At 41.9% G+C, this 12,536-nt stretch overlaps 1 protein-coding gene across 4 annotated transcripts in view; it reads left to right on the top strand.

The window, feature by feature from the left end:
- Nucleotides 1-12,226, top strand: part of sh3kbp1 (SH3-domain kinase binding protein 1) — a 47,635-nt gene extending 35,409 nt beyond the window's left edge. For 3 of the 4 annotated variants that reach the window (XM_080306122.1, XM_080306123.1, XM_026180110.2), the window contains 7 exons: nt 2,956-3,091; nt 3,192-3,262; nt 3,378-3,484; nt 5,315-5,452; nt 5,987-6,198; nt 6,277-6,340; nt 9,072-12,226. In XM_080306122.1, coding sequence (XP_080162248.1) covers nt 2,956-3,091; nt 3,192-3,262; nt 3,378-3,484; nt 5,315-5,452; nt 5,987-6,198; nt 6,277-6,340; nt 9,072-9,110 — 767 coding nt within the window. In that variant the 3' untranslated portion in view covers nt 9,111-12,226. The remainder of the gene's footprint in view (nt 1-2,955; nt 3,092-3,191; nt 3,263-3,377; nt 3,485-5,314; nt 5,453-5,986; nt 6,199-6,276; nt 6,341-9,071) is intronic. The other variant, XM_080306124.1, reaches the window with a different exon arrangement.
- The last annotated feature ends 310 nt before the right edge of the window (nt 12,227-12,536 follow it).

Below are 12,536 nucleotides of genomic sequence, written 5' to 3' on the forward strand. Positions count from 1 at the left end.
TTTGTACCACTGTCAAACTGATTTCCATAACTCTGTCATACATTTAAATAAAGTAGCAAAGTTTCTATGATTGGAGTTTGCCTTTGCTAAAAAAAAACCCCAAACAATTAAGTACGTAAGTTCTATGATTTTGTGGCTGACAGTTTTTAAGGTGTTGCTTGTTGTTACATCAGTCAAAAGCAATCGTGCTGGTACACTTTTCCGTGTGGCTTCTTTGCACAGCAGTACATGCTGAGTAGGAGGGTGCTACTGCAGCTAAGTGCTTTTAAGAAGTCTCCAAAAGCATGAAAGGTTTTACCATGCACAGCTAAAAGTCAGTTTTTGAGACAGTTTTTGCTTTGTTGTCGTTATTTAAAAGATTAAATCCTTTTATCGGATTAGTAATAGACACACTATTATTAAGACTGATGCAACTGTTGTTTCTGGGCTTTTTTTTTAATAGTTACAGACTCTCAGCTTGCCTCCATACACTTGCATTGAGTGCAATTTACACTTCAAATGCAGCTACAGGTTAAGTTCTTTACTTCCACCTGCAGCAACAAACATGAACTGTCCCGCTGAAGCATTCAACAGTTTCTTCCACAACATTTAGAGTCCAAATCTGGTTTATAGACCAGTAGATGAAGTTTGTATTATGTGGAACATGAAATAGTTAGAACTGGTGACTGTTTATTTAAGTCAGTTTTAAAGAATTGGGGAAAGGATGAAAGTTGTACCTGTTTACTTTTACAATCTTTTACTGCATACGCTCTGGATATTGTATTTAGTCCTTTGTCCTTTGTAGACCTGGCATTAACTGCAGGTCACTCTAAAAAATGAGATTTTTAATCTAGACTCATAATAAGGATAGTAAGTATCCTGATTGGTTGTAGGTGTGGCCACCTTTGTAAGGGGAGTAGGGGGAAATAAATACCATCCATCCATCCATCCATCTTCATCCGCTTATCCGAGGTCGGGTCGCGGGGGTAGCAGCCTAAGCAAAGAGGTCCAGACCTCCCTCTCCCCAGCCACCTCCTCCAGCTTGTCCGGGGGAATACCAAGGCGTTCCCAGGCCAGCCGAGAGATATAATCTCTCCAGCGTGTCCTGGGTCTGCCCCGGGGCCTCCTCCCGGTGGGACATGCCTGGAACACCTCGCCCAGGAGGCGCCCAGGGGGCATCCTTGCCAGATGCCCGAACCACCTCAGCTGGCTCCTTTCGATGTGGAGCAGCAGCTGCTCTACTCTAAGCCCCTCCCGGATGGCCGAACTTCTCACCCTATCTCTAAGGGAGAGGCCAGCCACCCTTCGGAGGAAGCTCATTTCCGCCGCTTGTATCCGCGATCTCGTTCTTTCGGTCACTACCCACAGCTCGTGGCCATAGGTGAGGGTAGGGACGTAGATCGACCGGTAAATTGAGAGCTTCGCTTTTACACTCAGCTCCCTCTTCACCACGACGGACCGGTGCAGCGTCCGCATTACTGCAGCCGCAGCCCCAATCCGTCTGTCGATCTCCAGCTCCCTTCTCCCATCACTCGCGAACAAGACCCCGAGATACTTGAACTCCTCCACTTGGGGCAGGAACTCATCCCCGACCCGGAGTGGGCACTCCACCCTTTTCCGGCTGAGAACCATGGCCTCAGATTTGGAGGTGCTGATCCTCATTCCCGCTGCGTTACACTCGGCTGCGAACCGCTCCAGTGCGAGCTGGAGGCCCTCACCCGATGAAGCCAACAGAACCACATCATCCGCAAAAATCAGAGATGAGATTCTGAGGCCACCAAAGCGAAAGCCCTCCGCCACTTGGCTGCGCCTAGAAATCCTGTCCATAAAAATTATGAACAGAACCGGAGACAAAGGGCAGCCCTGGCGGAGCCCATCACCCACCGGGAACGAGTCCGACTTATTGCCGGCAATGCGAACCAAGCTCTTGCAACGGTTGTATAGGGATTGAATGGCCCGTAGCAATGGGCCAGACACCCCATACTCGCGCAACACCTCCCACAGGACGCCCCGAGGGACACGGTCGAATGCCTTCTCCAGGTCCACAAAACACATGTAGACTGGTTGGGCAAACTCCCATGCACCCTCAAGTATCCTCGAGAGGACAAAGAGCTGGTCCAGTGTTCCGCGACCAGGACGAAAACCGCATTGTTCCTAAACAAATAAATACATTCTTGATAAAAAAAAAAAAGATCCAGAAGCAGGCTGGAGGATAAAGTGACTCTGCTGTAAGGAAAAATGGATGTAGAAAAGAAATGGCAGCAACTTAATACTTCTCTTAATCATACTACCAACATGAGCACTCAGAGAACACAAATCCCCCCAAAGGGCAAGAGCTAAACTTTGGTGTTTTGTGATGATCTTATTACACTGTGCTCGCGTCAGCTTGTTATTAAATAAATAAAAAGTGTGATGTACAGCTCTTTTCACATCTATTTTTATGCTGTATTACTCAAAAGGATTTCTTGAATTGTTTTTTTTTCATGGTCAGCTATGACCTTGGGTCAAGGTCAGATGCATAGCCAATCCAGGTGTTTCACTGTACACACTGGTCTTGGATGAAATCACACCAGTTATTTTATGCAACAGTGATGGAGGATTTTCTTGAATTGTAACATAATAAATGGTTCTTGTTTGGCTCATTTTTAGTAGAAGCTTAAATACTTGACAAATACCGCTGCCACCACCTCGATGCCTGATCTTTTTAATCCTTTCTGTCCTCTGTTGCCCTGTCTGTGTGTTTCCTTTTATTTCCTGCGGCCCTCATCATCCTTTAACCTTTACAGCTGAATTATTCCTCTTCAAAGGTCAAAATTTGTTCATTTTTGCTGAGGCAGCCATGTTTACCTTCCCCTTGTCTAATGATGCACGTGTTTGAGTCATGCTTGTCCCTCTGCATGCATATCCAGCTCTGATCTGCTTGTGTGTTCTCATTATGTTGTATGATTTTTGTGTGTATGTTTGTTTTGTGCGTAGGTGAAGAGGTGAAACTCGGAGACCTCTCTAAGCCCACCCTCCCATCTCTCCTTCCCAAAAAACCCCTCCTTCCAAAGTCAAGCGCCTCCTCTTCCTCCCAACCCCCGCGGCGTCCCGAGAGACCGCCCACACTAGCGTCAGTACACACACAAACACACTCAGATACAGAAAACGCCCTGATTTGTACATGCCTGAGCATAATGAGCCTAATATTTACGTATGGTTTACTTGCTCAGGTGTGATAGCCCCAAATCTGAGGGCGGGGCTTCGACACCAGATTCTGCCCCTGACAGGTCACGTGACACCGGTGAGTTAGACTGACAGAAGCATCGAGCAGTGATGCAGTGTCAGAGCGGGCTCAGAATTTTTGCTCTGCCGGAGTCTCTAATATGTTTCTGCATTTCTGGTGTGTGTCTGCACAGATATGGATCTGGACGCAATTGTCTCTTCTACAGAGAAGCTGAGTCATCCAACGGCATCGCGACCACGAGTCACGGACCGCCGACCCCGCTCACAGATCATCACACCAGTGAGTCAGTCTGTAGTCGGCCTTTCAGAAATGACTTTATATGAAGAAAGAAAGACAACATATTTCTACAGACCTCAAACCAAAATACATTCGCCCCCTGCTGGCTGACTGTAGATTAAGCTTTGAACGCTAACCACTCTTTTCTGTTATTACCAATACTTTAGTGTCAATCAGCCTAAAAAAAAATAAATGAAATAAATAAAAATGACAATTATAAAAACCTTTATGTTTGCAGTATGGTCATGTTTTACCAAAAAGTCGAGGCTTACACTGATGTCTTAGAAATTCTGACATCGCTCTATGTAGCATAAGATGGTGCTACTCTTTATTCAAGTTTTTATTTTATTTCTTTTCTTTCCAACCAAGTGTAGTTTCTTTTTGGAAGGTTTTCAGTCAGAAACATCAGCCATTGTTCTGCATTACAGGGGATTTATACTTGCTGTTAAATCCACACTGTAGGTACCTTGTAACCATAAACCCCCCTGAATAAGTCTAAATCAGCACTTAGTAGCTTAAACATTGCTATAGTGCTACATTGACTCACTGCACCATCTTTTGGTATAAATTTGTATTACACATAAATATGGCCTAGCCCTGTTTTAACTTCTGTTGATACGCCTTCAACATAACACACAAACTCAGGAAGTTTTAGCAGATGTTTCTTCACATTCTTCTGATAGCTTTAGGCACTGAAATTAAATTCTTTTTCTTTTCCCACCCTCACAGCTTTTAGTAATAAATGTAATTCAGGGAACTCAATGAAACATAGCTTTGTTTTCATGCAGTCACAAATGTTTTAATCAAATTATTTGCATTTTTATCACTTCTGTTTGCAGCATTTCATCAAGACTTTGTTACTTCAATTTCACCCAAATCAAGGCTTTTGATAGCCAACACCCCTCACCACAGATTTGTTTGTGACCTTTAAAGATGCTGTCAGGCAAATAAGCTTAACTTCAGAATAGACCTAGATGTGTCACGACTGAGCAGCCGGTGTGTTTCAGATGCGAACCCAAATTCAGACACAGGAGAACAGAGCTTTAATTCCAACATTTGGCTAATTGCAGGTGGCAAAACCTGAAACTAAGAAAACAAAGAAGACTGTGAACACTGTAACTGAAAGACTATGAAACTCAGTGAAAGAAAACTATGAAAAACCATGAATACTGAGTAACTATGAAACACAGTGAAAACAAAAACCTATGACACTCTATGACTGAGAGATAACAGACGATGCAACGCTGAGCACAGGAAGACTGAGGACTTAAATACACACGAGGTGATCAGGGGACGCGAGGACACATGAGGATACAGCTGACTAGAATTAAACATAATTACAACACAGGGGAGAGAAAAACTAACCACATGAACACAGAACACGCACGATCTATTTCAGAATAAAACAGGAAACTAGACATGACAACACTAAGCCTACAGACCTAAAAACACATGATAAACTCAAGAATCCAAATATGGAAACCAAGGAAACAATAAATAATGGCTGCCTTTAACCTAAACTAAATAGGAATAACACATGATCACAAAGCTAACACGAGAAGAATACCAAAATAAACTCGGAGCGCTGGGTCAGAGGCCCAGGCTGTGACAAGATGTTTCTCCCCATTTCCATTCTTCTCGCTAAACTAGATTGTCCTTGCAAAATATAAATTTCTTGTGATGCTTTTTAAAAATTATTGTCTCAGTTTGTATACAAGGATTTTTTTTTCTTTCTTCTTGTTGTGGATATTTTGCTATCAGAATATATCTGTAGTCTGAAAAAAGAAGACCAGTGAATGTATACATTTTTAAGCACATTTCTTTCTTTTGCAGTCTTCTCTGTCCTGCACTGACCTGGACTCACCGATAGTGGAGGTCAGGAAGGACAAGGAGCGAGTGAAGGACAATCATGATTCTGTCTCCACCAGATCTGTAGATGCTTCCCTGAGGAAAGGAGTACCCACTATCTCTGTACGGCCATGGCAGTTCCTTGTGCTTCTCATTTAATCCATCAGGGGGCATTACACTACAGAATTTCATGTTTTTTGACTTGTAAAACTGTGTTTTGGTAATTTTACTCAAGGCTTCTGGCAAATGTTAGTGTTGGCAGATAAAAAAAAGATAATGCTTTATTTAATTACATGAAGTACATTAAGTCACTTTTAAGGTTAAATATCACAAAAAAGGTCAAGTTTGACTCTTTCTTTTTAAGTTGAACATCATCAAGTTAGTGAAACAATCTATCAATAAATTCCAGGCCCATCCAGCTTGCAGCTTTGATCATACAGACACACACATACTTTTATTCTGTAAAGTGCTTAAAATCAAGACAGAAATTTCTTTCTTGAACCTAAAATCCTGCACAGTCTCTTATTTTTTTTCATTTTCTGTATATTTTAATCACGAAGGACGTTGTGTACGAGGTTAGATCTTGTATATGAGAGGAAGAAAATATTATAAATGCTAAATTCTTCAATTCTTCTTGTTGATCTGTGTTTGGGATAGGCTCCTGACAGTAAAGTACCACTGCCCGCCAAGCCCTCTATCCTGAACCCGCCAAACTCCAGCCATCGATCCGCCTCTCCGTCTTCCTCCTCGGGTCTGAGTCCCTCACCCGAGCTCCGGCACTCACCACAAACACCCCTATCTCTGGAGGAACTCAGGAACCAGCTGAGAGACCTGAGGGCCTCCATAGACCTGCTGAAGAGCCAACATAGGTGAGTGTGTGCCTTTTAAGCAGCAGGTTGTTTCTTGTATATGTACAATCATGATTTGTTTGTGACGGTTTGTTTCAGGCAGGAGATGAAGCAGCTGGCCACTGCACTAGATGAGGAGAGGACGATTCGTATTAATTTACAGGTGAGTGAAAGGTGGTGAAGAAATGAGAGGAAATGAGATGGCTAAGAAACAATATTGATTATATTAAAACAGGCCCACAAATTAACAGCAACTAGTAAATATGTTATTAATGTAAAAAAAAATATGATGAATTCATCTAAAACTTTATTTTTTATGTGTTTTGGAAAATTAAATGTGTTTCCTTCACATATGCTTTACTTGGGCAGGCTGCCAAGGTACAGTGGGGCAAAAAAGTATTTAGTCAGTGCATGTTCCCCCACTTAAAATGATGACAGAGGTCAGTAATTTGCACCAGAGGTACATTTCAACTGTGAGAGACAGAATGTGAAAAAAAAATCCATGAATTCACATGGTAGGATTTGTAAAGAATTTATTCGTAAATTAGGGTGGAAAATAAGTATTTGGTCACCTCAAACAAGGAAAATCTCTGGCTCTCACAGACCTGTAACGTCTTCTGTAAGAAGCTTTTCTGTCCCCCACTCGTTACCTGTATGAATGGCACCTGTTTGAACTCACCATCTGTATAAAAGACACCTGTCCACAGCCTCAAACAGTCAGACTCCAAACGCCGCCATGGCCAAGACCAAAGAGCTTTCGAAGGACACCAGGAAAAGTATTGTAGACCTGCACCAGACTGGGAAGAGTGAATCTACAATAGGCAAGCAGCTTGGTGTGAAAAAATCAACTGTGGGAGCAATCATCAGAAAATGGAAGACATACAAGACCACTGATAGTCTCCCTCGATCTGGGGCTCCACGCAAGATCTCATCCCGTGGAGTCAAAATGATCATGAGAACGGTGAGCAAAGATCCCAGAACCACACGGGGGGACCTGGTGAATGACCTGCAGAGAGCTGGGACCAAAGTAACAAAGGTCACCATCAGTAACACACTACAACGGCAGGGAATCAAATCCCGCAGTGCCAGACGTGTTCCGCTGCTGAAGCCAGTGCATGTCCAGGCCCGTCTGAAGTTTGCCAGAGAGCACATGGATGATACAGCAGAGGATTGGGAGGATGTCATGTGGTCAGATGAAACCAAAGTAGAACTTTTTGGTATAAACTCAACTCGTCGTGTTTGGAGGAAGAAGAATACTGAGTTGCATCCCAAGAACACCATACCTACTGTGAAGCATGGGGGTGGAAACATCATGCTATGGGGCTGTTTTTCTGCCAAGGGGACAGGACGACTGATCCGTGTTAAGGACAGAATGAATGGGGCCATGTATCGTGAGATTTTGAGCCAAAACCTCCTTCCATCAGTGAGAACTTTGAAGATGAAACGGGGATGGGTCTTCCAACATGACAATGATCCAAAACACACCGCCCGGGCAACAAAGGAGTGGCTCCGTAAGAAGCATTTGAAAGTCCTGGAGTGGCCTAGCCAGTCTCCAGACCTCAACCCCATAGAAAATCTGTGGCGGGAGTTGAAAGTCCGTGTTGCTCGGCGACAGCCCCAAAACATCACTGCTCTCGAGAAGATCTGCATGGAGGAATGGGCCAAAATACCAGCTACTGTGTGTGCAAACCTGGTAAAGACCTATAGTAAACGTTTGACCTCTGTTATTGCCAACAAAGGTTATGTTACAAAGTATTGAGTTGTATTTTTGTTATTGACCAAATACTTATTTTCCACCCTGATTTACGAATAAATTCTTTACAAATCCTACCATGTGGATTCATGGATTTTTTTTTTTTCACATTCTGTCTCTCACAGTTGAAGTGTACCTCTGATGCAAATTACTGACCTCTGTCATCATTTTAGGTGGGGGAACTTGCACAATCGGTGGCTGACTAAATACTTTTTTGCCCCACTGTATATTAACAGTCACACAAGTATATTTATTACCTATCCCCCCATTTTTGATGCTTATCTGGGTCTGTGTATTGGGGGAGGAGATGCCCAGACTTCCCTTTTCCCAACCACCTCCTCCAGCTCTTCTGGGGAAATGCCAAGACATTTCCAAGAATAAGCTGAGAGATATAATCTCTGCAGCATTTTCCACCCTCCCAGTAAGACATGTCCAAAACACCTCCCTAGAAAGAGCTGGATGCATCAGGATCAGATGCCTGAACCACCTTAACTGGCTCCCTTCAATATGGATTCTACTCAGAGTCCTGCTCGAATGACGAGCTCTAGTAATATTTCTCTATTAGTTTTTCATCCGTTGAAGAGCACAGCCTCTTTGCTCATGCTTTGTATTCTGGGATGGAGCCTAGAACTATAGACATGCTGTGAAATGAACATAAATTTTCCATGTTTTCCAATAGTTCAAAACATAGCCCCTTCTTCCTGTATTTACTTCCTGTATTGATACCTTGGTTTGCTTGGACTTCACAGCTATAAGTTTACAAACTCATCAAATGGCCTGTACTTGTATTTGTGTTGTTTGTATTTACCATCAACAGATGAGTTCATCTAGTGTGTATGATGCATGCCACAAATACAATCTGTATCGATGGGCAACACACTATGTAAACTCAAAATAGGAGTACAGGAAGTGTCAAGAATCTCTAATCAGAGATAGAGTATTGGCAGTACCTGTGTGTATAGTTATGTAGTTAACCATCTGTTTTGACATACCAGCATTAATTTTTACTTAACTATAACATTTACACTTTTCATAACCACATTTCTGATACAAATTTTTATATTCATATCTTTGGTTGTAAATATAACTCTTTTTAATTGCTATGAAACTAGCTGAGCTCACGGTTGTGTTTGCTTCACAGATGGAGGTAGAACACATTAAGAAGAGCCTTTCAAAATGAAGACTAAAGCATCCTTATTGTCGCATTCTTATCACCACATTGGAGGCCATCCTTTGAAGACATTCTCACTGCTGGTCTGAGACTCTTCAGCCAAAAGAAGTTTGTGCCAAATGATCATCACAATCAGCAACTGTTCAGCACCATGGAGTCAGCCACCTTCTCTCCCCGACGCCGCCTTATCCTGTGTTTACTTCTTTATTTTTCTTCTAAAGAGGCTTCTCTGTTCAGTTTACTGCTATTTTGTTGGAGCTTGCTGTACCACCGGTACTGACTGACTGCGCTGCAGTCTGTCGTTGCGTGTTGCCACGGTTACAGAACAATGACACAGAGCCGGGGCTGCCGTGGCAACCTCACTGGTACTTCATGTTTCTGTGTGAAAGAAACTTTGACCTCTGTAGCCCGGTCGGTTCAGACGACCCCTGTGCTGTTCTGCGTCCACTCTGCGGCCTTCGCCTCTTATCTGTGTGTGTGTGTGTATGTTTGTGCACTTGTTTTCCTTCCATGTGAGGACTGTAGGCGTACATACTGAAAATGGGGACACTTTTGCAAATGTAAATTAGCCGCATTTGCCCTGCATTAACTTTCCTGAGATGCACTTACCAGGTTTTCAGTGGGTAAACAAAGAGATTCAGGGAGTCAGTCGGGGTCACAAAAAGAAAAGTGAGCTATTTCTGTGAGAAGTGATGTCACTAGTTCAAGACAGCCCTTGACTGGAAACAGATAAATTATCTAATGACTTGCAAAGTTTTTTTTCATTTATTAAAATTATTACGTGCCAGCGATACAATTTCCCAGGACAACATTCAGGTGTGGCAAACCACCTTGAGCATCAGGTGAAATAGGGCATTTTGCAGCTACCAGTTTTTAAAATGGGCCACACTCGTTTTTCTTAATTTCTTCATTCACATCTTTAAAGCATCACCAGTTGCAGAACAAATCCCAAATCAGGGGTGCCAACAGTGATGTCCCTACAGCTAGTTCTCTACCAAGTTTCAACTGGGCTGGGTAACCATGAGACTTTAGTTCCCTTGAACGTTAGTAGTGTTTTTGGTGGAAATGCAGCTATTGTTGCATTTACAGGATCTTTACTTCTGTAAGGATCATATAAAGAAGATATATATCTACTTGTACATCTTTGCATGATTTACTTAAACTGTTTTTAGTCTTGTTCTAGTCATGGCCTCTTTTCCAGTGAGCCCATTCTGCTATGACTGGTCAGCCTCCAGAAGCTGCTAGGGAGCCTGAGACCGTTTTCCTTTTTCTTTGTTTGTTTGGTTTCTCTAAAACGGTTGGTAGCATTGTAAATGGTGAATAAAACACACCATCATAACAATATCTAAATAACAGTAAACCACACGTGTGCCCTTAAAGGTTATCATTTGAATTAAGAAATAAATTACGACAAAAATTAATGCTCAGGTCATCTATGGTAGACTTCAGGTGGGTAAATCTGATGCCTCTGCCATTCTCAGCAGCATTCTCCTTTAACCACAGATGTGACGTCTGTGTTTTCAATCTGCAGTTGAACCTGGAAGCACATCAGGATACTGAAAAGCTTAATCAAAGTAGCTGGCACGATAAGTGCTGATACTGTAGGTGCTATTTACAGGAGTTTCTTGATTTTTTGGGGGAAACATATAAGCAGATGTCAGCACCAGGTTAGCTTAACTAAGCATAAACACTAGAATTTAGAGGTTATGGAAGCATAGTAAAATTACAAACACTGAAAACTTCCAGAAATTACATCTGTTTTAGCACATACATAAACAACGTATGCCTAATTAGCTGTTAATATGCCTTATTTGCTATGCACCATTTATTTTATCCACAACTATCTATAATTTCCATGCCATCAAACATCATTTCGAAATCAATGCCATATGTGTTTTCACAAAATCGTGAAATAGTTTTTACACAACTATTATAAATACTGTCATCCTTCCTGTGGACAGCTGTTCACACACTTTTGGTGCCAGACTGAAGAATATTGGAAAAGATGATGGCATAGTGTAGCAAATTTTCTGATGTCCTCTTTACAGTGTGTGAATGTGTGTGTGAATAGGTGGATGACTGGATATGTAAAGCGCTATGGTGTCCTTAGGGATTAGTAAAGCGCTATATAAATACAGGCCATTTACCATTTACATCTCTAGCTTGTTGAAAAACTGAAATGGGCTGACTTTGCTTATGATCAAAAACTAGCAAGTAAGCAACTTTTTCAAACTGTGTTTTTGTTACGAATCAGTCCCACTATATGATAAATTATCATCCTGAAGAGTTGCGGCATTTGTTATCTTTGGAAAGAGGCCAGCTTACCCCTTCATTTCCAGTTTTTATGTTAATAGGCTAACTATCTTCTGCCTCCAGCTTTATTTTTACTGTACAGGCATGACAGCGGAATGAATCTTTCCATCTTGCACTCATTCAAAATGCAACAAAAGCACATTAACCCCAGATGGAAAATTATTCCTGCAGTGTTTGGCTGCAAATTGCATTTTTATCTGAAGAGAAAAAACACACTGATCAACTTATTGTGATTTCTTTTCCAGGATGGTTGAGCATGCATCAAGACACATAGAGACACATCTGTGTGACATTTATCAAGTTAAACTCAATGCCTTCTCTACGTAGACCTTACTATTTAATCTTTTTTTTCTTGTTCAGTTTCACTCACATCTCCAGAAAGCTGACAAAACTGTTGCGCCGTTGGCATCTCACTCCTAAAAACCAAACTGAGAGCCACTTGCTTCTCGTGTTTGTGGTGCTCTTTTGGCAGCAGGTTAAGAGTAACTTTAAAGACAGAGTTTGAGGAATGTAGACAATGAAAGGTCCTCACATGTGTGTGCATGTGTATGTATGTGTGATATAGCATGTACGGCTGTTTGCCTCCTTTCCTTTTATGTGCACAGAATCTATGGCAACCCGTCACTGTGGCCTTCATGTTTTTGATTCCAAATCTTTATTTCTTTTTTCTTTCTTTCTGTCTTTCGTATGACAAAGAGAAAACTGCTACAACTGAGGCTACAAGTTGTTTTCTTGACTTGGTCCTTTCTCTCCAGGATAGTGATAAATATATATACTTTTATATTTCAGTGTAATAAAGATGCTATTATGTACTGTGTGTGCACACTCTGTTTATACGTGACTGTCTGTAAAATGTGCATGCTTGTATAGTGTACATTCTGTTTCAAAGGCACATTTTGCCCATTGCACATTTACTGCTTATTCAAGTAGCTGGTGTTTCTGCACAAATGACTTTGATAGACAGCAGACATGCTCTCAGGTTGCCCAAGTTTAGACTGAACAAAAGGAGAAGTCATGGTGCAGTCTTAACGGTCACTGAAATTGCTGCAGGATTTCTGCAGCTGCATGTCAAAAGATATTTGACTATTGCAGAATGTAATGGTGTTTGGATGTTTAGGTTTT

Source organism: Astatotilapia calliptera, chromosome 9, assembly GCF_964374335.1.
Source record: "Astatotilapia calliptera chromosome 9, fAstCal68.1, whole genome shotgun sequence".
NCBI lineage: Eukaryota > Metazoa > Chordata > Actinopteri > Cichliformes > Cichlidae > Astatotilapia > Astatotilapia calliptera.